The sequence below is a fragment of the Nothobranchius furzeri genome, chromosome 16 (assembly GCF_043380555.1).
Source record: "Nothobranchius furzeri strain GRZ-AD chromosome 16, NfurGRZ-RIMD1, whole genome shotgun sequence".
Lineage (NCBI taxonomy): Eukaryota > Metazoa > Chordata > Actinopteri > Cyprinodontiformes > Nothobranchiidae > Nothobranchius > Nothobranchius furzeri.
Window position 1 is genome coordinate 55,214,717 of NC_091756.1, and position 26,431 is coordinate 55,241,147.

The 26,431-nt window shown below is 44.3% G+C and overlaps 1 protein-coding gene across 6 annotated transcripts in view; it reads left to right on the forward strand.

Moving 5' to 3' along the window:
• Positions 1 to 26,431, forward strand: part of szt2 (SZT2 subunit of KICSTOR complex) — a 93,186-nt gene that overhangs the window by 45,719 nt on the left and 21,036 nt on the right. For 4 of the 6 annotated variants that reach the window (XM_015962238.3, XM_015962242.3, XM_015962239.3 and 1 more), the window contains exons 44-59: positions 442 to 544; positions 4,065 to 4,179; positions 4,538 to 4,625; positions 5,639 to 5,757; positions 5,876 to 6,040; positions 6,894 to 6,978; positions 8,528 to 8,698; positions 8,930 to 9,115; positions 9,412 to 9,611; positions 11,174 to 11,334; positions 12,690 to 12,787; positions 12,908 to 13,040; positions 14,397 to 14,527; positions 15,569 to 15,616; positions 16,136 to 16,257; positions 16,395 to 16,580. In XM_015962238.3, the coding sequence (XP_015817724.1) occupies positions 442 to 544; positions 4,065 to 4,179; positions 4,538 to 4,625; positions 5,639 to 5,757; positions 5,876 to 6,040; positions 6,894 to 6,978; positions 8,528 to 8,698; positions 8,930 to 9,115; positions 9,412 to 9,611; positions 11,174 to 11,334; positions 12,690 to 12,787; positions 12,908 to 13,040; positions 14,397 to 14,527; positions 15,569 to 15,616; positions 16,136 to 16,257; positions 16,395 to 16,580 (2,111 nt within the window). The remainder of the gene's footprint in view (positions 1 to 441; positions 545 to 4,064; positions 4,180 to 4,537; positions 4,626 to 5,638; positions 5,758 to 5,875; positions 6,041 to 6,893; positions 6,979 to 8,527; positions 8,699 to 8,929; positions 9,116 to 9,411; positions 9,612 to 11,173; positions 11,335 to 12,689; positions 12,788 to 12,907; positions 13,041 to 14,396; positions 14,528 to 15,568; positions 15,617 to 16,135; positions 16,258 to 16,394; positions 16,581 to 26,431) is intronic. The other 2 variants (XM_015962240.3, XM_015962241.3) reach the window with 2 other exon arrangements.

The window sequence follows — 26,431 nt, forward strand, 5'->3', positions numbered from 1 at the left end:
CAGAACTAGAACTTTTCTTATAGGACTGAGTGACCTGACCTTCCTGTTGAAAACGTTCATGCAAACTAAAATGTAAGTTTGCGAGCTGAGCTCCGCCTCAGAGCTGGTGCTTCCTGCTGCGGGCCTGGTTAGCGGGTCTCTCACTGAGCAGCTCATTGTGTAATTGTGTTAAGTTTTCATATCTTGGTCATTTCTGAAGCTAATTAGGTCCATCTGTTATGTATTTAATCACTTTGTCTTGTCAAGTTTTAGCCCACCGAGTGTCGGCTTTTAACAGGCACACGCAGGAGGGAACACGTCACTCCTGTTTTAACCTCACCGCACTTACTGCCTGTTTTCATTTTAAACTTCTTTTGTATGTTTTTAAATTTGTTTACGGACTTGCTCCGTGTTTCCCAAACACGTTGGATTGAATAACTTCCGTGTCCTCCTTCCCTTCAGCTATCCAGGCTCTTCGATCCGTGCTGAATTCTTTCTCCGTGGTCAACAGGAAGAACATGTTTGTTTACCAAGAACGGACGACCAAATCGGTCTTCTACCTCAGGTGAACTTGGTTTCATGCCATTCATTTACCTTCAGAAACCATAAATTTATATTCCATCCTGCATCAGCATCCCACCCTTTCAACATGAAGCAGAGATAACCGACCCAAGTCCTTCTCGAATGGCGCTTTCACACCTGGGTCAGCCTGGTCTAGCTCTGCTTTGGTAATTGGGTTCACATCTGAGGAATCTGTGTTCAGCTGATCGTTTTTTTCAACGGTCAGCTTTGTGCTCAGTCAACCCAACACATCCACCACCAACTGATTGGTCAGCTGAAGTTCACGCCTACCTACTAGTGGGAGTCTCTGGTTGGTAGAACTGGCCAGCAGCAGCTTCCCACGTGCGCTATTCATCATTATTCTAGATGCAGTGGAGTGAACATCTTCTCTGACTGCAGCTTGGAACCACTGCTCCAGCTGCAGAAGCACGAGGACCGACTGCTGTGTAGCACCGCCGCTCAGTGAGAGCGTAGGAAGCTGCATGCTTTATGTCAGAATATCCAAAAGCAACACTGCTCACAACCCCTTTAGTTTACTAACTCCATGGACTTCTCCACGTGTCTTTTTCCCCGCCCATATGCTCGGAGACATCCATGTTCCTGAGAAGGCTGTGTGAACCAAGGGTGTAGCGTTGGCATGGACGGAGGTGACGAGTCCCCACCAATATCGAGCAATGAACAAATAGTCCTCACTAATAATTTGACCGCCTCCGCTAAAAAACAACAAACCATTCAATGTCTTGTTACCCTAGAGGTGCAGAAAGGGTTAAATGACGTTCTCTCCTTGAGTCCTTCCCCCATAACGCATATGGCTAGTGTGACTGGCTGTGCATGCTGTCAGGTGAGACTCACATGAGACTAAATTACGCCAGTTGTTAGCAGCGTCAAAGGTTGAAGGAAAACGTTCCAGTCATATGCAAGACTCCTGTGTTTGGGGCAATCGAGGGTCCTGAGAGGATGACGCTAGCTGTATAAAAGCTGCACAGGAAGAGAGGACAACAGCCATGAACTCGAGAGGCTCTTTTATTAACGCCACCGTCACTTCACATTTCATCAGTCAAGTTCCCCCACAACCAACCCACACACTTCCGGTCGTCACAATGAAAGCGCTGTACACCACATCCTCTCTGACTGTATGAATCAAAATGAGTCTCACAAAAGTGGTTTACATGAGGATGGAGGCTAAAAAGAAGACGGTTCAGGACATAAGGACCTATTTTCCAAAGAAACGTGTAACGCCGGGGACACACCGGCCACGGAAGCGCTGCGAAAATGGGACCGCCTTCATTCGGCGTCCTTGTTAAGCTATTCTATAGACCACATGGGCCGCCGAAGCGCCGCGAATCACCTTGCGCCGGCGCACGCTGGCGCTCCAGCCCGCGCCGTGCAGCCATCATTTCGGCGTCTGCTCTATTTTTTCGCGAGTGAATCGCGTCAATTCTGGCAGGAAGTCAAACCTAGACATAGGAGGCAGGCCGGTAAATTTAACAAAATAAAGCATTTCAAAATAAAATTCCGCAATAGTCAAATGTGTTCGTAATCAGACACTGCAGAAAAACCACACGAACACACACACACATCGAACTTGTGTGCGTGTGTGACCACGTGAAGGGGTGTGTGGTTTTGGGTGTCTTTTCACCGGAGCAAACAGGACAGAGAGGCAGAAAGTCTGAGGCAAGCAGTTAAGATGGATGACTTTAAATTAATTATGGAAGCTGAGAAACACAAGGAGCTGTACGACCCCTGAAAAACACGATTATTTACGTACCCATTTTGGAAGAAACTGCTAGGATACAGCTGCAGAATTGGAGCGGGGTCCAAGAGATTCAACTGGCAGAAACAACTGGTTCATACCCTAGGTTCTCACACACACACACACACACACACACACACACACACACACACACACACACACACACACACACACACACACACACGTACAAACACTCAAACGTAGAGGAAAAGAGCTGAGAAAAGGCAGAGAGGAAATGGAGGACACCAAGTGTTTAAAAGAAAAACTACAGCTGAGCCGAGGCGCGCCTCGACTGGGGCGCGTCTGATCTGAACTGAGGAGCGGCGATCAGCGGCCGAATTTCGTGAGCGATTCGCTTCTCGGTGCTTCCGCGGCCGGTGTGTCCCCGGCGTTAGTCACTTAGATAAGTTTGCTAATGAAATGAGTTCATTATAATAACATTATTGGCAGTGCTAGGCTTTAGCGCTCAGCGCACAGCAGCTACAGATTTACCTGATAATTCACCGTTATATGAAAGAGAACTAACCATGTTAATCATGGTTCTCTTTCTCTCCTAGTCTAACTTCCATTCAGACCCTGAGAGAGAAATCTGCAGCCTTGTGCAATGATATTATCAGCCTAAAGAGACAGTTAGTTCTTTAAAGCCTGACACATGAAATAATCAGAAAAATGATATTTATTTATTTTTAAAATGTGAAGTTTTTTTTGACAAATATTAATACAGCAATAATCTTATTAATACAGGAAAACTCTAATTTCCCCCTGGGATTAATAAAGTATCTTTGAATTGAATTTGAATTTACTTTTACAACAATAAGACTTAATACAACTTAAGCTTCCACCAGAGGGCAGAAAACATGTTCACGATTCAATAAAGCAGCTTTTTGAGGAAAATCCAAATCTTGTTAAAATTATTAAAAAGCAAGAGCTCTTATAAACCAATAAATCCCTGTATAGATATGAAACAATTGATGTTTAAGGGTTAAATTGACATATTTAATATTAAAATGTTGGTGACACACATTAGCTTTTCAATAACATTCAACATTATAATTAAAGTTAGAATATAGAACATTTTAATAAAAAGCTATATTAAAAAAATAATACCTCCACGGAGCGTTCAGAGGTGAGCAGAATGAATGTACAGTTTCTCCTTTTAAAACTACATTTAAAAAGATAAATATTCACATTTTTATTCTGTCGAGCACAACACTGTGTTTAAGTTTATACCTACCAGCCACTAGTTGCGCTAAAAAGTCCTCTCAGCAAGGCAAGGTTGAGACTGTGTAAAATGGCAGTCTTGACAAGTCAAGCAGCTGATTCTGAGCCCAGAAGATGTTCTAACGGTAAATATTACTAGAAATGAGTCCTTATCCTGTATGATTTGTCTCTGAACATGGGCCTGGAACGCTTCAGCAGTGAACCAACATCCCAGCGGCTGGAAAATTAGTCCTGTTGTTGCAATACCACCTCTGACCACCAGAGTTCACCAGAGTATTCGCCATTGTCAGTATTCCATATTCAACCTTTAAGTATGTAGAATTATGTGGGAAATCAGTACGTTATTGTTTTATCGTGGATCAAAGAGAAAATGGTGTGACCCACAGACATCATGGAGTAAACGAAAACTGTTTGTGATTGCCGACCCAAGCAAGACCAGACCGGGCTGGGCCAGATGTAAAAATGCCATAAACCCCTAATCGGCATTATTAACCTGATTACTCTTTGGCTGTAGGTGCTAATCCTCCTACCTTCTGATTGGGTTTTATAGACTGTGTGAGACCTCCCTGACAGGGAAGTATTCAGATGTGGAAGGAAACAACCACACGACCCGTTCCATTGGGCTCATCAGGAGTCAGGAGCCTTCATATTCTGAAGACCTTACGGTAAGCAAACATACGCATAATGTTCTTTTGATTTAATACCGATCACATTACCATCCTGCTTGTAGACACATCCAGCTTTATAGATTATAACATTTGGATTTTAGATAATAAATGATAACCATCCCGTCCATTCCACCTTGAGGGCCATGAAAGGTTTGGAACCGCTGGTTTTGACCCACGTCAAAAACTCCAAATGGTTCTGGAGTAGACTGGTTCTTCTGCCAGAAAAAGATTATTTCATGTTAATTTAACATAAGTTCTCAGACTGAGACAATAGAAGCACTCATTTTTTAAATTTGTTTGTTTGTTTCTCAGTTGGAATGTTTTCACCATATTGTTTTGTTGAATCGTTTTTCAGGGCTCCAGGTGTTCTTTGGAGGGCTCTCGACCGATTGGACAAGTAGACAAGCACATCCTGCTGTTGGTGCATGGAGTGGGCAATGCAGGTAGGAGCTGGGAACAATAAAACTAATGTTACAAACAGAGATGGATGCAACAGTTTTAACAATTATTCTTAAATCTTTATTTTCTGCGTGTCATTCAGTCATATTGGTTGTGTCAGACTAATAGTCCCTGGTGGAGAACAGGATGTCTGGATCTGAGCTGCTGGTGTAACTCAACACACATATGGATGGAAATGTTCATGTTAGCCAAACTGATCAGTCACTTTACATAGCATGCACAGTCAGCTTAGGATGCAGTGCATGATGGTTCTTTTGACAAATGCCTTAAATTATTTCTGTACAGCTGATAACTTTTTGCTTTCCTTGACGTTGGATGTGCTACTACTAGTTTATCCGTTTAATTATAGATCCACTAGGATAAATACAATAAAGTTTATCTCTCGCCAAATAGAATATTTACTAAGAAATCTCAATATAACTATAGACACATTACTTTGTCCTGTGTGTGTGTGTGTGTGTGTGTGTGTGTGTGTGTGTGTGTGTGTGTGTGTGTGTGTGTGTGTGTGTGTGTGTGTGTGTGTGTGTGTGTGTGTGTGTGTGTGTGCGCCTGCTCTGTCTTCTCGATCCCCAGTGAGTCGTGGAGGATGGCTGCTTATACTGAGCCAGGATTCTCTGGAGGTTTCTTCCTGTTAAAAGGGAGTTTTCCTCTCCACTGTCGCTTTATGCTTGCTTAGTATGAGGATTGCTGTAAAGTTACTGACACTAGTCAGTGACTTGATGCAATTTGCTGGGTTCCTTATATAGGAAACATTATTTCTGATTGGCTTAATGAACTGACCTGAATTGGAATGTTTATTATGTGAAGTGCCTTGAGACGACTCTTGTCGCGATTTGGCGCTATATAAATAAACTTGAATTGAATTGAAAGAACTCTTGCCCCACAAGTTTCATCCTGCTCTTACAGAGACTCCTGCAGTTCAGCTTGAGGCTCTCGGTTTTCCTTCAGATTTAGGAGCATTTGTAGAGATGAAGCTCACTTCCATTCATTTTTCCAGGTCCAGAGATCACAGATGAGCTGGTGAAGTTGCTACGGAAACGCCTGGATGAGACTACGTTGGACATCATCACAGTGATGCTCGTGAGGAACTGCAAGCTGACGCCAGCCGATGTGGAGGTAAACTGCTCTTTCATTCTTCTGCAGACGGTCATTTTCTCCTGCTACATGTTCTTGTGCTAACTCGCTTTGGGACTCCTAAATACGCTGTGTTCTCTCTGGGTAAATGTCTCGTTAGTTCATCCAGCCATCAGGATCTCCAGCTACAGAGTTGATGATTTACAGCCTCCCACCTTACTGTGTGTCTTGGCTGCCTGCAGTGGCCCACTACCTCAGACAGAACCTTCTCATCTTCCTACACATTCCCAAGTACACAGACAGCAACACAGCACATCACTTCAAGGTACAGTTACGTCTTATTTCACATCATGCCTCTAAACCTGATCCGTTTATTCGGAGTATTTGCAACCAATTAATTCCCCCCGAGCAAAATAAATTATACATTGTAATAAATTATCACAAGAAACAAGGTTTTTTTTATTATTTTCCGACTGGTGGAGCTTTAGATCAGCTGATCCGTGTGTTCTGCCACTGGTGGAAATCTCTCATGAAGTCAGTTCTGCGAGCGGGGGGCAAGAAAGACGTTACTGCAGCCTGCTCTGTCTTTTGATGTTGTGTGTGTGTGTGTGGGTGGGGGGGGGTGTTGCTGACACCGGCCCTAAGTACACCCACGACCTCTAGAGCACACCAGCTGTAGTGGGATTCACCAGTCCACTCCTTTAAATAAACTTGTGTCTCAACCTTTCAGGTGCACCTCTGTATCCATTCATAATATTAAGGATTGAATATATATGATGCTTTTCTAGGCAGTCAATGCGATTTCCATTATTCAGGCACTCACATTCACACACTACTAGTGATGGTAAGCTACTATGTGGCTGCAGCTGCCCTGCAGCTATAGTACATTTGCGCCATCAGCCCATCTGACTAACACAGGTAAGTGTCTTCTCCAAGGACACAATAACAGAATACCCCTGGTAGGAGCTGGAATCGATCCCACAATCCTCCAGTCATGAGGCAACTCATTTATCATTCCCTTCATTCCTTGTAATCTACAGATGCTTTGTTCATTGATAGGTGTAAATTCCAACATCACAGGAACTTTCTTTGACCTGGATCAAAGAAATGTAATATCATTAATGCTGAAACATGGTGGTTAGTGTTTTAGGAACTCACTTTGTTCTTTCTGTCTGCAGCACTACTTTCATCTAGACTATGAGCTGGCTGATGGGGATATCTACCTCTACAATAAACCTGGAGGCCAGGGTACAGGAGGCAAAGGTAACAGCAGGACTGGAATACTGGATGTGGGAAAGATGATGAAAAAATTGTTATTTAGGCTAATGGAATACCTTCAGAGTGAAGAAGGTGGCTAATGAAACATTAAAATAAGGGATCAGTTGACCCACAGCCTAGCAGAACTAAAGGGTGAATGACCCAGATTGGAACATGGTTTCACCCTAGAGTAACCTGTTGAGTTGGAGCTCAACTATGTCTAATCCTTCTATAATAACCAGCTCTAGATTTTTCTGGAACTGTCCTTATGTGAAGTGATGAGGTAAAAGGACTGGTTGGTTCACTGGAGTTTTTGACAATTAAAATTGTGCCCACATTTTCAAAGTTAAACACATTTCTTTTAACAACGGTAGTTTCTGCTTCAGCCCTCTCCCCCCTCCCCCTGCGCAGCGGCCACAAACTCACTGATGCGCCTGCAGCCTCTCGGAGTTCCTGCTGCTCTAAACATTAAAACAATTATTTCATTTTCTGTTCCTCACTTCTGATTACCTTCAATGGTGTCTGTTTGTTGCAACCACCAGGTACAAAAACTAAATTGTTTTTATTTGACTATTTTTCTGTCCTGCCTGTTTATTATCTCCCTGCATCTCCTCTCAGTCCTAAAGAAAAACTGCTACCTGGGTTCATATATATTCACCTTATGAGTTACCTTTGAACTGCAGTTCTAAAAGATCTACCGACCGCAAAAACAGCGGAGTGCTCGCTGCTTGCCGGCCGCAGTGCGTCACCGGAGGACAAAAGAGATGATGCGCCCCGCTCCACAGCAGCGGGGCGCATCAGGCAAAAATTAAAGACAGAAAACATAAAAGTAAATAAGCCGACATGAACAATCGCGTTACATTTGTTTTTGAGTGGTGACACCTGATTTGATAATGTTACTGTGGCCGTGCTCAGGACGCAGATGTCTGGAGCGCGTCAACAATCAGAGCTTTGCATGCGCAAGCTGGTTAAGATTAGGATGGGGGTGAGGGGAAGGTTAAATTGCGAGAGGGAAAAGGTCACAATTTGGTTAAATGTCCGTTTTACGGCGGGTGTCAGTACCGACGCTCTGGCACAGCGCGTCGCCTCCGCCTCGATCCAGACGCGCAGGGGCTCGTCACCTGCCGTCTTTTCCGAGGACCGCATCTTGTCATTATCACGTGACAGCGACTAGTCGATGACAGGCATTAAAAGTCTCTACAGAGCAGTGAAGTCGACTAGTCGACTAGTTCATTCAACCCCTGTTGCCATGACCTTAAACTCCTTAAAGATGTGCACGCAACTTAGTGGAGGTCTCCCAGAAGAGGCTCAAGGGGAGTCCAAGCACTGACCTGAAGTGAACAAACTCTTACCAATTTCAGTGATCACTGAGGCAATCCTATCTCACTAACCTGCTCAGAGGAACCGAAGTCTGCAGTATCGGTTCATAATCGGTCTACTTAGGAAGTCTGAAGAAATGAAATCTGATGTCTGAAGGACCTTTTTCTTTTTGAGGCTGAACTCTGTTGAAACCTGATCCCTGATACCTGCTGATGTTTTTCCTGCTCTCTTACAGGGATCGCCTGCATTGCCCTTTCCTTTGTGGATGTTCAAGGTCGGCCTGTTCAGGTTGCAGCTCAGGAGTGTTCTGGCCTAGAGAACTGCAGCCCCCCACTCCACCCAGAACACTTTGAGGAGCTGACACGCGTGGTTAAAATGGAGACCATGAGTATGAGCCAAGGTTCAGGTACAACTTATACTGCACAGTCAAAGTCAAATGTATTTATGAGAACAATCAAAAACAACATGAGAACACAGATCACAGCATGATGCAACGGAAGCCCTGAAATCCAAAAAAGTGTATTTTTCCTCCTGTAAAAATTTGAAGTGGTTTTTTTTTTTGCTCAGCTCTGAAAATCTTAAAGTGTATTTTTCTAGAAGCCACCGAGTTTTGACTCTGTTGTTCTCATCCTAACAGCGCCACAGCTGTACGTACGCTTCGACATCTGGGAACAAGGCAACATCAGCCCCTTACAGCTCAGTCATAAACTACAGGGGGCACTGCGCCATGCAATCTGTGATGTTGTCATGGAGACCAGAGTCCTTCCGCATCCTCTGTGTGTTGGGGTCTCAGCAAGTAAAACTCAGATGGAAGAGTCCAAAGGTTAGATCGGATAAGTTCACCCCCCCAAAAGATCTGACACACTGACAGGTCTTTGTTTTCACTCTAATCACCAACTTTAAATAAAAACTGATCAAAAATACAGAAAGACAATGTTGATGTAAATTAAAGAACTGAAGAATGCTTGTGCTGCTTCAGCTAGATAATTCTGTATTAGTTTCTCATTAATTTCATAAACAGTGAAAACTGTTTGACCTCTTTTTAGCTGCTTGATGATAAGACACTTACAGTGCTGAAACTTCCCGTTGACTTGATCTAATTCTGACCCATGTGTTTAGGACAGGGGATTTTCTTCTCTGAGGGGAAGGAAGGTAAAGACAGTCAGAGGCAGCGCAGTGGTTCCCGTGTCTTCAAAAGCAGCCCGTCTCCGATCATCCCAATCCAGACTGTAGGTGCTACCCCTGTGACGGGGACAATCACCCCCGAATCCACCACACCCACCAACAAGAGCACACGCCGGAGCTTCTGGGATATACTGGTCAGTTCAAAACTTTCAGTAGAGCTGCCGTTTTTCTTAGAATAAAATTGCCAAGAATAATAATGTCTAGTTACTTGTGATACTCCTTATACTCGTCTTCATCTGCTTATCCTGGTCATTGGGACAAGGACCCTAGCATGGAAGCTCAGACTTAAGACCACTTTCGTTTGCTCTTCTAGTGGGATCCCAAGGCATTCCCAGGTCAGCCTAGGGATATAATCCCTCCATAGACCTAGGCTGACCATGGGGTCTCTTCAGGAAGAGAAAGAAATGTAACACTTAAGGACAAAATGAAACCCATTCTGAAAAGCTGACAAAAATTCCTACTTTTTGAGATATGATTTGTTTCGGTAGTCCAAACGGTCTGGGTGTTGGAAAGAGTTGTTTCCAGAAAATGTGAAGGTCAAAAGTTGGTGCGCGAAATTTTCAGTATAGAGTGGTGGGAAGCATTTTTTAAAATTTGAATATTCTCAAAGAAATAAACCGTACGACCACAATGTTTGGAGTACATTCATGAATTATAGCTCAAAACAAAGGTATATTCGTAAGCTGTAAACCAGCGTGCGTCTCATTTCAATCTGTCCTACGGTTCTCTCGGGACAGTGCCAGAAATGGAACAAGGGAGGGTCACCGCTCCTATCTTTCCCCATTATAATTTTTGTGATTTTTTTTCTGAAAATCTCAAGCCGTACCTCAAATTCTACCTGTGATTTTAGAAAAACTGTAATAGATATCAAAAAGATTTTTTAACCAGTAATAGCTGATAGTCTTGTGAGATTGTTGAAACTTGATTGAAGTCTCTAGGTTAAAGTTAACCTATAAGAGTAAGAGTTCAAAAAGGTGATAGGATTTAGCTGAAAATTGAGCTATCCCATTCATTTCAATGGGACCAAAAATCGCTGAAAAAGCTAAATATCTCAAAAAGTATAAAATATTTTAATACCAGAAGTCTTTGTCGGCATAAGCTGAACGAGCTGAATGTTTTGATACCAAAATTGTGTAAATAGCTGAAGAACTGTGGAAATAGTTAAATGCCAAACAATGTACGGAAGCAGAATAACTAACTAACTAACTAACTAACTAACTAACTATAAAGAGAAACAGGATCACTACAGTTTGAATGCTTTCAAACAATTATACAGTTGTATAAATGTTATTTTAGTTAAAAGGGGCAGATAACATACTGTCCCCTTTTCATTTTTGTTACAACTAGTCACTTCTGCTCAACCTCATTCTCTGCCAGTTAAGTGAGGTTGCATGTCTGGATTGCCAGTTTTTGTTTCCATGGATCAGACCCCCAAAGCTCCCACCTTGTTCTTCTACAAAATCCACAGTCCTTTGTGCTCCTCCTGAAGTTAGGTGGTGCATAGGTGGATGAGCCTACCTATCTCATTTGGGCTGAGCTCCATGGGTCAAAACCTGGCCACAGGGTCTCCAGTAATTATCTAAGCTGGATACTCTTAAGATTGAGTTGTCCTTTGTTGTTTATTAATATTATTTATTTTATAGGTAAACCAACTTAGGTATTTGTTGCAGTACATGAATGGTTATGTTTCCTCCAGAGTAAGCCTGATTCAGGGGACCTTAGTAGCCCCAAGACCACTGATGACATTGTTCAGGAGAAGGGAGAGGAGGGGCAAGCTACACGACGAAGGCACAAGACTGAGAACGTAAAGCAGCAGTGGAGCCAAGACAAGGCTGTGGATCTGGACCAGATTCAAAGGTGGGGGATCAAACCAACACCCTACTTTACCCATTAGCCACCACACCAGCATGTAGCTATCCTGTCCTTCGACGTCGAACAGTATGAAGCGCTAGGTATTTTTTTTCCAGCTAATAACAAACAAATAAGTCAAAGGTTAGTCAGTAAATCAGCCCCTTTTGCATTGCGGGGATTCATTCATCATTGTTTTGGTCTAAAATGCCTAAAGTTTGTGTTCTTAACACTAGCCTGCCATGAAGAAAAAATGGAGCGTTTTTGTTTTCTTAAAACCACTCAAAGGGCTTTGCATCACAAGTCAAGCTCAGGAAGTCTGTGAATGTGACTCGTAATGACCCACCCTCTGAAGACTGGATGATGTTTGGAGCCACTGGATGAGTTAACATTGGGGCAGGCAGTTAAATTAATTAGCATCCCATACCATACCACCTTATCAGTTCCCAACCTGCTGTTCATTAGAATGAATTACTCTTGGTAATCGTTTTACAATGCTGGTTTCATCATCACATATAACTTATACATCACCTGAATAAAATTGATCTTGTCAACATAAACACCTGTGATATAATGGAGCTTTAACGGCAGTTGGTAGTTCGAATTAAATCAGGAAAACCAGCTAATTTATGGATTAAGGATCAACCTACTGAAATACAAATGATTCCTTTCCACACAGCAGGAATTACTCAGCTCAGGGTCAACTGGGACAGATGGATTGATCTGAAGCTCCCTTTGTAAAGTTCCTGTTGTAAACTACTGTGCATTATTCAGCCATAGGAGCAGTACATGGTTTCTCATTATGTTGTTTAGACCGGCTGCAGCTCAGAGCTGAGATGGTCTAAAGCAGCTTATGTAAACCCAGGCTTTCTTCTCATTGCTCCATCTGTTTCTCCTGTTTTTAGTTGTAACTAATCTTCTATTTAAGCAACATTTGTGCTGTTAAAGGCATTTCCTGCTTCACTGTGCTCATGTTTTATTTACTCATCTAAACCAACATCTGGATGCCGATCATGTCTTTGGTTTTGAACAAAAACATTTTCACATTAACCTCCGGAGACCCTTTATCCACATAGGGGATATCATATTCTCTTCTACTTAGACTCGCTTTTTTATTATTTAGAGACACCTTATGTAGATTTTGATTAAAAAAATTATCATCATTTAAAATCTAAACAAATTTGGGTCTTCCCAGCATGCCCACTAAGCATATCCAACAGACTGGTAACTGTAAACACGTGTACAACAGACAAGAAGCTGGTGTGGAACTGAGAATATCGAGTGTGTGATGCTGATACTTTATTGATGGGTAGTATGTGTGATTCCTGTGTAAATACTCATATGTATGTGTGTGGGGGGTCCAGGAGGCGGGTGTCTCAGCTGGAGGAGGGTGATGCAGGAACGTTGCACCCCGTCTATCAGAAGACCTGTGAGCTGTGGATCACCTTCATGGCTAAACTGGGTCAGTTCCTTCCCGAGATATTAACATGTTGCGAGGCATCGTGGACCATCATGTTTTCCAAGCTGACTTCCCTCTTTGTTCCCCATTCTGGAACCATGCGACCGGACTTCCTGGGAGCAGACTGCCCCTCCATTCAGAAGTGCACAACAGAGATCACATCCCATTTCCTGCTGCCTTCTATCTTGACAGAGATTGTCACTTTGGTCAGTTCTCTGGCTGGAGATACAACAGTCAAGGTCTTTGAGAAAACTAGGTGAGTTTGTGCAGGTTCTGGTTGAGTTTTTGTCTGAGCTGACACTTTCTACTGAGAATCACAGACTGTCCTAGGTTAAAGGAAAATTAGCCTAAGAGTAACTACTGATGCTGCATTAGAAGAGACCATGTGCACAGTTTCACTCCCCAGATATTGTGAGTTTGTTGGAAGGAGGGAAGACAACACAAGAAATGAAGGTTAATTAATTGGGTTTATTTTCCATAAGGGGACGTCAAGATAAAAGAACAGCTCCTTCCCAAAGGCCGGTATTCTGACTATCCGTGCTTCCTCATCGAATATTCCTACCGCAGCATGTTACGACAGTTTTGCTCTTGTTTACAGTATAGAAACATGCTTATTAGGGTGATATTACTCAAAAATACAGAACTGTAGTATAATTATTAGCGAAAATGTACAGTGTTTGTTGTGATTTATTCATGAAAAAGCCAGTTTTTGTCATGAAACAATGTGAGAAATTATTTACAGTATAAAAACGATATTCTACAAGCCACTCACAAGCTAACTGTCAGGTAAACATATAACAAGCAGTAATATAGCAACTTCCAGAGGTAGCGCATCTGTCCAGGTAAACAGCCTGTGACGTAGTAGTCGGTCTGCACATTTCCCCAAAGTAGCACATATGTTATGTTTATGTTTATGTGCTTAGCAGACGCTTTTACCCAAAGCAACTTACAATTTTATTTTTTTATTTATTTTTTAACCTATAGGGCATGTTGTGATCTACGAGATTAGTTGGAACACCTGTTATAAAAACAACTGCTAACACGTTTTCCAGCTCTGGAAACCCTTCTTTTAAAGAATCTTGCCAACTTCTGGGTATTTAGAGAAATTTTCCCTGATTTTAAACTTTGGCTGACAGTGGCTCATGTTATTTTTTGCGTGGCAGCAGAGCGTGGATTCATCATCCAGAACCTTTAAACAGCCATAAGTCTGTCTGAGGCAAAAGTCGAGAACCACAAAACTAGCGCTGCTTGAGCAAGCCCTCTTAGACACTTGATTACGCACAAACAGGTGGACAGTTTACGCAGAGCAGAAGGAAGGTGTACGTTTGGGCCGCAGCAGGTGAAATGTTCCTACTTTAAGTGAAGTTGATTATTTGTAATGTCAATATCTCACTGGGGCACTCTGCTCTGCTTCTTTGGATAAAATATAAATAAGGAATGAATGAAAATAAAATGGTATTGAATGTTTATTATTTCAGAAATGAAAGTGACTGGGAAAAAAATAGATCATGACCGTCTTGTTTTAAACCCTGTCAGTCAAAATGACGGACAACAAAAATGGCTAGCATGACCTCTGGTGCATACCTCAATAATTAATCTCTGGGTTTCACAGCTGCCCCCCTTCTGGAGATGTTTTTGTTCCGTTTCCTCTGGTCCAGAGCTTCAGCCAGCCTCCAGATACTACACAGAGCTTCATTCTCATTGGCCGAAACTTCCATCAGTGGCACTACTGCACAGAGCAAGGTAACTCCTGAACAGGCTTGTTCTGCCAGGTTACTTCCACCTTCACCAAGTGCACTGGAGTGTTTTCTATATATTAAAGCAGTTCCTTTCTGAGGACAGCTAGATCACCGTGGTAGCAGAAGAACAGTAGATGAGGTCACAGTTTGTGTTTAAAATGCTTGACCCATTTACTGGTTCTGTTCTCAATGATTTCCTAGTGGAACCATCATCTCCTTATATACACAGAAATGCAGTGATCAGTCATCCCCCACCCCACGAACATTCTGCTGGATATTCATGTACAAAATGGGCTGAGGTTGATCCTTCTGGTTTTTAGTCCTATTTGGTGTTATAGTTGGTTCTCCATTATCTGCAGCAGTGGCTGACTTCAACTCCTAACTCAGGAAAATAGCCTCAGATTTGATGCAACAATAACAACAGAATAATAAATATTTAATTATTTTTGTAATTTGGTCAAGCTCAGTGGCCTATTGGAGAATGTGGGTTCAAATCTATGGTCGGGTCCTACCAAAGACTTTAAAAATGGAATCCGGGGGGGTGGGTGTTGTTAAACCACCAAATGGTTCTCAAGCACGCTCTCTGCTCCCCTAGGGGATGGGTCAAAAGCAGAGAACACATTTTGTCACACACTAGTGTGTGTGTGTGACAACTAATGGGACTTTAACTTTAGTCAAAAGAGCTAACAGAACAGCCTGCCAAATGTTATCATCCTAACGTGAAGTTGAGGGGGAGAGAAGAAGGTCTGCTTTCTGATGCTGTTTCTATGTGCATGCTGGCTAAAACCTGCTGTTTTGCTTCTATGATTTCCTGTCTCACTGTTTCTCACCTTGCCTCACTGTATCTGATCTTGTCTCACCATGTCTTATGTGTGTCTCACTGTACCTTACTGTGTCTAACCATGTCTGGCTGTCTCACCACATCTCATCCTATTACATTTGTGCCAAACTGTGTCTCACCGTATCGAATCATGTCTCATCATGTCTTGCTGTGTCTCACTGTCCATGCTGCCTTGCTGTTTGTCCCATCTCTGTTTGCCTACAGAAGACAGTTCAGATGAAGAAAACTCCCCAGTGCTAAATAGGTTCACACGTAAGTTTCCCTCTGAGCTCAACATGTTTCAAATGTTTTTTCCTATGCAGAATTTTTATGATTACTTTCAGTGAAATGCTTGCATGAAGAGCTTTTTCCGGAAGGTTCGGATAGTTCTTAAATGAAAAGGCTATTTTGTCAGACTGCATCTGTCGCCCAACATGGAGTCCACACATTAATAAAAAAGACATAAAGGACCGAGTTTAATTTAAATGATGCAAACCCAGATGTTCATTCATTCAAAAATGGCGTTGAACCAGTCTTTGATGCCCGTGTTCCTTAATGAGCTGTATTTTTTGTTGCCTTGTTCTAATTTAGGTATTCTTGTTCAAAGAATAAAGCTGATCTGTTTGACATCTTTGTATCTGTCTGTGTGTATTTGGTTAAACCTCTCAGACAAGGTTTTGATCTTAAAAGGAGCAGTGAAAATCAAAAATGAAGTGATTCTGACTGTAGTCCTAAAGTTTGGTTTTGAGTCGGTGTTAAATCAGATCACAGCTGACTCTCTCCTGACCGCAGCTCATAAAGGATTCCAGCGCTTCGAAGCTCTGGAGCAGAGTGATCCTGCAAGTCCGTGTCAAGCTGCGACTGGACTAGCTCCCCGCCAGAGGTTCCTCTTCCTCAGCATCCTGGACAAAAAGGTGAGAGGGTTCCCCTTTCCTCTAAATAGCGTTCAGGTCAGAATTCAGATGTTTTTATTTATGTGCCTTTTGAGAGTAATCATTAACAATCTAGATGTGGATTTACAAATGTGCTACAATGCTCATCCTTCCTTTAGGTGACCCTGTACAGTTATAATTGGTCTGTGGACCTGGGCGCTGCTCTGAACCGCGACCTGGTTCGGCTCATTAAGTGGCAGAATGCACGGGCTCATGTTGTATTCTGCCTGTTCAACCAGAAGATGGGCCTCTTCCACCACCACTGCTTCTCTGATGCTCCTCTTCATGACATAGACTCCAAGCAGGTAAAGAAACCAATGCAGCTGCAGATCACATCGACAGCAGTAGTCTGTTTAAAATAATTAGAACCTAGTGTTGACATGGTCAGCAGTATGAAGTTCATCAGAGGTGAGAAGGTCTGCCGTGGCATCTCACACAGAACTGTCAGGAAGAGTCTCACAATTTTACTCCCAAAAAATAAATAAATAAAAAAATCCCGCCCGGGCCCTCGTTTCTCCACCTTGCCCCATTTGTACTGAATTCTGGGGGGTGTTTGTCCTTGAACCGTCACCTTATCGTGGTGGAGGAGTTTGAGTGCCCTAATGATCCTAGGAGCTATGTTGTCTGGGGCACTTAGTGCCCCTGGTAGGGTCTCCCATGACAAATTGGTCTTAGGTGAAGGGTGAGACAAAGAACGGTTCGAAGGATCTTTCATGGCGGTTAAAACGAAGAGTCGGAGTACCCGGCCCGGAGGGTTACCGGGGTCCCACCCTGGAGCCAGGCCTGGGGTTGGGGCCCGTGAGCGAGCGCCTGGTGGCCGGGCTTTCGCCCATGGGGCCCGGCCGGGCCCAGCCCGAACCGGATACATGGGCTCGTCCAACTGTGGACCCACCACCCGCAGGAGGAACATGAAGGGTCCGGTGCAATGTGAATCGGGTGGCAGACCAAGGCGGGAGCCTTGGCGGTCCAATCCCCGGACAAGAAAACTAGTTTTTGGGACATGGAACGTCACCTCGCTGGCGGGGAAGGAGCCGGAGCTTGTGGCAGAGGTTGAGCGGTACCGGCTAGATATAGTCGGACTCACCTCGACACATAGCATTGGCTCTGGAACCCGAGACCTGGAGAGGGGTTGGACACTCTACTTTGCTGGAGTTGCTCCGGGTGAGAGGCGGAGGGCTGGGGTTGGCTTTTTGTTAGCCCCGAGACTCTCTGCCTGTGTGTTGGGGTTTACCCCGGGGGACAAGAGGGTAGCTTCCTTGCGCCTTCGGGTCGGGGAACGGGTCCTGACTGTTGTTTGTGCTTATGGGCCAAATATCAGTTCAGAGTACCCACCCTTTTTGGAGTCCCTGGGACGAGTGCTAGATAGTGCTCCATCAGGGGACTCCATTGTCCTGCTGGGGGACTTCAATGCTCACGTGGGCAATGACAGCTTGACCTGGAGGGGTGTGATTGGGAGGAACGGCCCACCTGATCAGAACTCGAGCGGTGTTTTGTTATTGGACTTCTGTGCAAGCCGCAGTTTGGCCATAACGAACACCATGTTCGAACATAAGGATGCCCACCGGTACACTTGGTACCAGGGCAGCCTAGGTCACAGGTCGATGATAGATTTTGTAGTCGTATCATCTGACCTGCGGCCGTATGTTTTGGACACCCGAGTGAAGAGAGGGGCGGAGCTGTCAACTGATCACCACCTGGTGGTGAGTTGGATCAGATGGCAAGGGAACATGCCGCGTAGACCTGGCAGACCCAAACGCATAGTGAGGGTCTGCTGGGAACGCCTGGCAGAAGAACCTGTCAAGACGGTCTTCAACTCCCACCTCCGGCAGAGCTTTGACCACGTCCCGAGAGCAGTGGGGGACATTGAGTCCGAGTGGGCCTTGTTCCACTCTGCGATTGTCGAGGCGGCTGTTGCTAGCTGTGGTCGTAAGGTGGCCGGTGCCAGTCGTGGTGGCAACCCCCGTACCCGCTGGTGGACACCAGAGGTTCGGGGAGCCGTCAGGCTGAAGAAGGAGGCCTACAGGGCGTGGCTGGTCTGTGGGTCTCCGGAGGCAGCAGACAGGTACCGGATAGCCAAGCGGGGTGCAGCAGTGGCAGTTGCCAAGGCAAAATCTCGGGCGTGGGAGGAGTTTGGTGAGGCCATGGAGAAAGACTATCGATCGGCTCCAAAGAGGTTCTGGCAAACTGTCCGGCGCCTCAGGAGAGGAAGGCAGCAACTCGCTCACACTGTTTACAGTGGGGATGGGGAGCTGCTGACGTCAACTGAGGCTATAGTCGGACGGTGGAAGGAATACTTTGAGGAGCTCCTCAATCCCACCAATGCGCATTCCGAGGAGGAACCAGAGCTGGGAGGCCTGGGGATGGACTGTCCGATCTCGGGGGCAGAAGTTGCTGAGGTAGTCAAACAACTACACAGCGGTGGAGCCCCGGGGGCGGATGAGGTTCGTCCTGGGTATCTCAAGGCTATGGATGTTGTAGGGCTGTCATGGTTGACACGTCTCTGCAACATTGCGTGGTCATCGGGGGCAGTTCCTAGGGAGTGGCAGACTGGGGTGGTGGTCCCCATCTTTAAGAAGGGTGACCTGAGGGTGTGTTCCAACTATAGGGGGATCACACTCCTCAGCCTCCCTGGAAAGGTCTACTCCAGGGTACTGGAGAGGAGGGTCCGATCGATAGTTGAATCTCAGATAGAGGAGGAGCAATGTGGTTTTCGTCTTGGCCGTGGAACTGTGGACCAGCTCTATACCCTTGCAAGGGTGATGGAGGGGGCATGGGAGTTTGCCCAACCAATCCACATGTGCTTTGTGGATTTGGAGAAGGCTTATGACCGTGTCCCCAGGGGCACCCTGTGGGGGACGCTCCAGGAGTATGGGGTGGGTGGCTTTCTGTTAAGGGCCATTCAGTCCCTTTACCAGAGGAGCGTGAGTTTGGTCCGCATAGCCGGTAGTAAGTCGGACCTGTTCCCAGTGAGGGTTGGACTCCGCCAGGGCTGCCCTTTGTCACCGGTTCTGTTCATCACTTTTATGGACAGAATTTCTAGACGCAGCCGTGGTGTGGAGTGTGTCGAGTTTGGTGGCAGGAGAATCTCGTCTCTGCTTTTTGCGGATGATGTGGTCCTCCTAGCTTCATCCAGCTCTGACCTTCAGCTCTTGCTGGGTAGGTTCGCGGCCGAATGTGAAGCGGCTGGGATGAGGATCAGCACCTCCAAATCTGAGACCATGGTTCTCGACCGGAAAAGGGTGGCTTGCCACCTCCGGGTCGGGGGAGAGGTCCTACCTCAAGTGGAGGAGTTTAAGTATCTCGGGGTCTTGTTCACGAGTGAGGGTAGGAGGGATCGGGAGATCGACAGGCGGATTGGTTCGGCGTCTGCAGTGATGCGGACGCTGAGCCGATCTGTCGTGGGGAAGAGGGAGCTGAGCCAGAAAGCCAGGCTCTCGATTTACCGGTCGATCTACGTCCCAATCCTCACCTATGGTCATGAGCTTTGGGTAATGACCGAAAGAACGAGATCGCGGATACAAGCGGCCGAAATGAGTTTCCTCCGTAGGGTGGCCGGGCTCAGCCTTAGAGATAGGGTGAGGAGCTCGGACATTCGGGAGGGACTCGGAGTAGAACCGCTGCTCCTCCGGATCGAAAGGAGCCAGTTGAGGTGGTTTGGGCATCTGGTCAGGATGCCTCCTGGACGCCTCCCCGGGGAGGTGTTTCGGGCATGTCCTGCCGGCAGAAGGCCCCCGGGTCGACCCAGGACACGTTGGAGAGGTTACATCTCCAATCTGGTCCGGGAACGCCTTGGGGTCCTGCCGGAGGAGCTGGTGGACAAGGCCGGGGAGAGGACGGCCTGGAGCTCCCTAGTTGGGATGCTGCCCCCGCGACCCGGACCCGGATAAGCGGAGGAAGACGAGAGAGACGAGTGTTTGTCATAATACTTCAAAAAAGTATAGAAGCCATTTTTAGGGAACTGTCCTACAGAGAGGATTTGAGCCACTGAAAAGAAAAAAAAGTAAAGAAAGAGAATTTAGACCTTTTTTTCTCAAAATTCTGACTTTAATCTCAGAATTCTGACTTTAATCTCAGAATTCTGACTTTTTTATCTCAAGATTAATAAAGTTAGAATTTTGAAGAAAAAAAACCTGAATTCTCTTTCTTTTCTTTTTATTCTTTTCAGTGGCCCAAATCCTCGTCCGTGCATTTCACGTTCGAAACTTATTTAAAAAAAAAAAAGTAAAACCTTTTAAGTAATTGTTATGATTGTTTTTTGGAACACCAGCCCAGAGATTGGTGTTGGGGTAACCCCTGCTATGAACCATATTTCCAGTAGTACAGAAATGAACATGTTTGCTGAAAATTTTGTGCAATAATCAGGTACTAACTACTTCCTTTCTTTAAAGCTAAAATGGCAAATTTGGAAAACAAATGAGCCTAAAACATTTTTCATGCCTCTTAACAATGTTCTAACATAGTATAGCTATAAATATATTGTGGAGATTAAAAAGTAAAATGAAAACCTTTAATAAAGTGGTTCCCTTGCATGTGTCTAGGTTCAGACTAAAAGAAACTATTGGACCATTCGATTATCGATCTCGCTGCACTTCCACACTTCCCTGCACAGTACTAGCCAGTGTCGTCACACCATCATTTGGACAGCCTGACTTCAAAAATTATGGCCTGAACGATGAGAGATGGCTTTTAAATTTGATGGCAGGCAACCCCTGTTTTCTGTAATATCTAATTTAGAATTTGAATTTTGTGGAAGTAAAATAAAAATCTGATTATTGCACAAAATTTTCAGCAAACATTTTCAATTCTGTACTACTGGAAATATGGTTCATAGCAGGGGTTACCCCAACACCAATCTCTGGGCTGGTGTTACAAAACAAAACAACAAAAGTTAGTTTTTGTACCTGGTGGTTGCAACAAACAGACACCATTGAAGGTAATCAGAAGTGAGGAACAGAAAATGAAATAATTATTTTAATGTTTAGAGCAGCAGGAACTCTTGAGAGGCTGCAGGCGCATCAGTGAGTTCACTCACTTATATTTTTAATAAAATTGCATTGATCTCTAGTAGGAATGAATGCCTTGTAAGTCGTATTCAGGGGACAAAAGTTCTCGCACGCCTGTGACAGGAAGTAGGAGATTTCCAGATCAGAATAGAGCTTCAAATGACTTTTGAAGTCTTATTTCCTGATATGTCGACATCTCTCCTCTGATTGGATAACAGCAATGTGACTCTACCGCTGACTCTGTTTGCTTTGCAACGTCATTGTTTTATCTCCACAAGTAATAGCCTGGAGGAGTTAAATAAATAAGTTAGAAACAAATTATTTCTATTGTGTGATGGTGTTGCTAACGCTAACAGTTAGCTTCTACTAGTCATGACATTCTCTGCTGTTTCCTGGACGCTAAACTAACAGCTTTCCCCAACACGAGTCAAGATTGGTGAGTTGATGCTACAGCTTGACATAGATCTGTCAGGGTTTTCAAATCCTAGAGTTCTTTTTTCTATCAGAAGCTAATGCAGGAGATAGGTGTAGGAGACTATTTTCACGTTAAGCCTTCATGTTGAACTCTGAGTGACTGATCATTTTCAAAAAGTAAATAAAATTATTTCTCAGTAAAGGACCTCTACCCAGGGTATCCGCGGGTCCTTAAAAAGTCTTAAATTAGCTTTTCCAAATTTAAGGCCTTAAAAATCCTTAAAAATGACAAATAATCCTTAAATACAGTTTCCAAAGGTCTTAAATTACCAAAGACCCAAAAAACAAGATTCTATTATTTCTGTCAAATTTTTCGTGAATTTCTAGTTAGTGTTCAGCATTTTTTGTGTATGATGTTGGCGTAAGCGAAACCGTACACATTCAGTTGGTTGTGAAAGGGGGCTATCTTTAGATGAGCACATTAGCTGGTTAAGCTAGTGGGAGCTTGCGCCATGGGGAAATGCAAGTTTAATGGTAACTGGATGGTTAATCCCACGTTCGCGAAGTGGTTAGCACCGGTTCCAGGCAATAGCTGGAAATTATAGCTTAAATTTAATTTTAAAAATAGCTTAAATTTGGTCAAAGTGGCCTTAAAAAAGGTCTTAAAAAGTCTTAAATTTGACTCCCTTAAACCTGCAGATACCCTGTCTACCATTGTATTATCATAACAGTGTATCTTTGTAATAGTTTAGTTTTGTAACTGTAACATGCAAACAGCACAGTCAAGCTCTTTATGACTTAAATAAACTTAATTTTTATTTTTTCTTGTGTTTAAGAATCCAAGTCTTTATCTACTAGCTGTCATGGTTCCACAAGCTGTAATTGTGATTGAGCCAGAGGTTATTTTAAAATGAAACTTGCACTGGATCTGTCCTGCAGAGCTCGAGGAATGTTGCAGAATACTGCATGTGTTCTGTCAGTCAGTGTTCTGTTTTACACTATGGTCTGCTGGGGGGGTGGGGGGGGGGTGGGGGGGGGGGGGGGGCATTATGACTGATAGGAACATGAGGCAGCTGGACAAGGCTGGTGAAGAAGGCTGGCTCTGTGCTTGGCAGGAGTTTGGATTCCCTGGGGACCACAGTGGAGTGAAAGATGAGCATACAGTGCTGGCCATTATGAATAATAGGATTCACTCCCTTCACAACATCTTGACGGGACAGAGAAGCTGCTATAATGAGATGCTTATCTCACTGTGTTGCAGGACTGAGAGGTTCAGGAGATGGTAAAAATAAATGGTAAATGGCCTGTATTTGATATAGAGCCTTCTAGAGTCCTGGAACCCCCCAAGGCACTTTACAATACAACCAGTCATTCACCCATTCACATGCACATTCACACCCTGGTGGGGATGAGCTACGATGTAGCTACAGCTGCCCTGGGGCGCACTGACGGAGGCGAGTCTGCCGAGCACTGGGGACAAAAGCTCTGTCCCTCCGAACACCACCAGCAGGCAAGGGGGTTAAGTGTCTTGTCCAAGGACACGACGACAGCGACAGACTGAGCGGGGCTCGAACCTGTAACCTTACAATTACAGGGTGAACACTTTACTCCTGTATCACCGTTGCCCCTAGTAGATCTTTTGTTCCCACTGCCAGCAGGCTAACACCTTGGCCAAGGGAAGAAGCTCATGAACTGGACTGCTATATGATTCTCATAGCACAGCAACAAAGTTTTTCATGAAGTACCTCCTGTTTATTTAGACTTTTGCCTTATTTAATGTGTTTTTATTTATTGTACTTTTAGGTTACCGTATACCTGAATGTCTTTCTGGTGGTAAATTCAGGTCCTTCTCAAAAAATGTGCATATTATGATGAAGTTCATTATTGTCTGTAATGTACTGATAAACATTAGACTTTCATATATATTAGGTTCATTACACACAACTGAAGTAGTTCAAGCCTTTAATTGTTTCTAATATTGATGATTTTGGCGTACAGCTCATGAAAATCCAAAATTCCTATCTTGAAAAATTAGCATATTTCATCCGACCAATGAAAGAAAAGTGTTTTTAATACAAAAAAAGTCAACCTTCAAATAATTATGTTCAGTTATGCACTCAACACTTGGTCGGGAATCTTTTTGCAGAAATGACTGCTTCAATGCGGCGTGGCATGGAGGCAATCAGCCTGTGGCACTGCTGAGGTGTTATGGAGGCCCAGGATGCTTCGATAGTGGCCTTAAGCTCATCCAGAGTGTTGGGTCTTGCGGTTCTCAACTTTCTCTTCACAATATCCCACAGATTCTCTACGGGGTTCAGGTCAGGAGAGTTGGCAGGCCAACTGAGCACAGTAATACCATGGTCAGTAAACCATTTACCAGTGGTGTTGGCACTGTGAGCAGGCACCAGGTTGTGCTGAAAAATGAAATCTTCATCTCCATAAAGCTTTTCAGCAGAAGGAAGCATGATGTGCTCCAAAATCTCCTGATGGCTAACTGCATTGACCCTGCCCTTGATAAAACCCAGTGGACCAACACCAGCAGCTGACATGGCACCCCAGACCATCACTGACTGTGGGTACTTGACACTGGACTTCAGGCATTTTGGCATTTCTCTCTGCCCAGTCTTCCTCCAGACTCTGGCACCTTGATTTCCGAATGACATGCAAAATTTGCTTTCATCCGAAAAAAGTGCTTTGGACCACTGAGCAACAGTCCAGTGCTGCTTCTCTGTAGCCCAGGTCAGGCGCTGGTTCAAAAGTGGGTTGACCTGGGGAATGCGGCACCTGCAACCCATTTCCTGCACACGCCTGTACACGTTGGCTCTGGATGTTTCTACTCCAGATTCAGTCCACTGCTTCCGCAGGTCCCCCAAGGTCTGGAATCGGTCCTTCTCCACAATCTTCCTCAGTGTCCGGTCACCTCTTCTCATTGTGCAGCGTTTTCTGCCACACTTTTTCCTTCCCACAGACTTCCCACTGAGGTGCCTTGATACAGCACTCTGGGAACAGCCTATTTGTTAAGAAATTTCTTTCTGTGTCTTACCCTCTTGCTTGAGGGTGTCAATGATGGGCTTCTGGACAGCAGACAGGTCGGCAGTCTTACCCATGATTGCGGTTTTGAGTAATGAACCAGGCTGGGAGTTTATAAAAGCCTCAGGAATCTTTTGCAGGTGTTTAGAGTTAATTAGTTGATTCAGATGATTATGTTAATAGCTCGTTTAGAGAACCTTTTCGTGATATGCTAATTTTTTGAGATAGGAATTTTGGGTTTTCATGAGCCGTATGCCAAAATCATCAATATTAGAAACAATAAAAGGCTTGAACTACTTCAGTTGTGTGTAATGAATCTAATATATATGAAAGTCTAATGTTTATCAGTACATTACAGAAAATAATGAACTTCATCACAATATGCTAATTTTTTGAGAAGGACCTGTATATATGCAAGTATCTGTCTCACCTAGAGAGCTGATAGAAGAAACCATTTGAAGTTTCTGCCTCAAAGAGTTGAATTAGTTAGGAAAGCCACAACTGAAAACATTTTACGAATGTTTACCAACCCTAGAACCTTATATAAGTGTGATGATGACCAAGGCAGTGTGAACATGCTCAAGGTACCAGATAATGCAAGCCACCTCATAAATACACTCTTTGAGAACTGCTTGAAGAGGGATCTCTAGTAAGACTGTTCAAATCATTTCATGTGTACAGAAAATAAAAGAATTCAAAAGATTCAAACGGAACATCTGAAGTTAACATGGTAGCAACATTTATGTGTTTTGAGTCACTTTTTAAAAGCTCACCTGTACTCCAAAAGCCTTTCATTTATTTATTAATTAATGTTTTTGGTTTGGATCTGTCCGTGTGGGGGAGCTGAGAGAGAATGGGTTGTTCGTTCAGGGAGAACCAGCCTAGAAGGACAACATCTGGACTGTCCCTGTCACAGATACTAGTTGTTCCTGAGGCAGACTCCATACAGCTGTTGTCTCCTGAGGACTCAGGCTGGTTGGACTGTTTCTGAGTTGTTGGTTCTGATAATTGAAATAATATCTCTACATTCATTAATGTAGGGACACTTGCTAATAATGTTGCCTCTGCAGACCGTAGTTACTAGTTTCATTTAGGGTGGTGGTGCGCCAAACCAACAGACAGCTGTAAGGAACTCTGGATCTCAAAGTAGAATAAATTAAAAGCTGTATTTCTACACAAATAAGGGATCAAGCCCCTAAAACAAATAAGTGTGCCTTAAAACAGAAATGGGTTAGGTTGCACTTCTGTATTTTGTACAAGTAGCATCATCACCAACACAGCTGTGCAGTCCAGAATCCGAGTTGGTCTTGTTTATTTTACATGCCACTATTTTGGTTACCACAATATGGCTTAAAGATGATATCCATCCCCCCCCCCCCCCCCCCCCCCTGCTTATCCGGAGTCAGGTCGCGGGGGCAGTAGCCTAAGTAGAGAGGCCCAGACATCCCTCTCCTCAGCCACTTGGGCCAGCTCTTATGGGGGAATCCCAAGGCGTTCCCTGGCCAGGTGAGAGACATAGTCCCTCCAACGTCTCCTGGGTCTACCTTTAGGCCTCCTCCCAGTTGGGCATGCCCGGAAAACCTCACAAGGGAGGTGTCCAGGAGGCATCCTGACCAGATGCCAGAACCATCTCAACGGGCTCCTCTCGATGTGGAGGAGCAGCGAATCTACTCCGAGCCCCTCCCAGATGACTGAGCTTCTCACCCTAT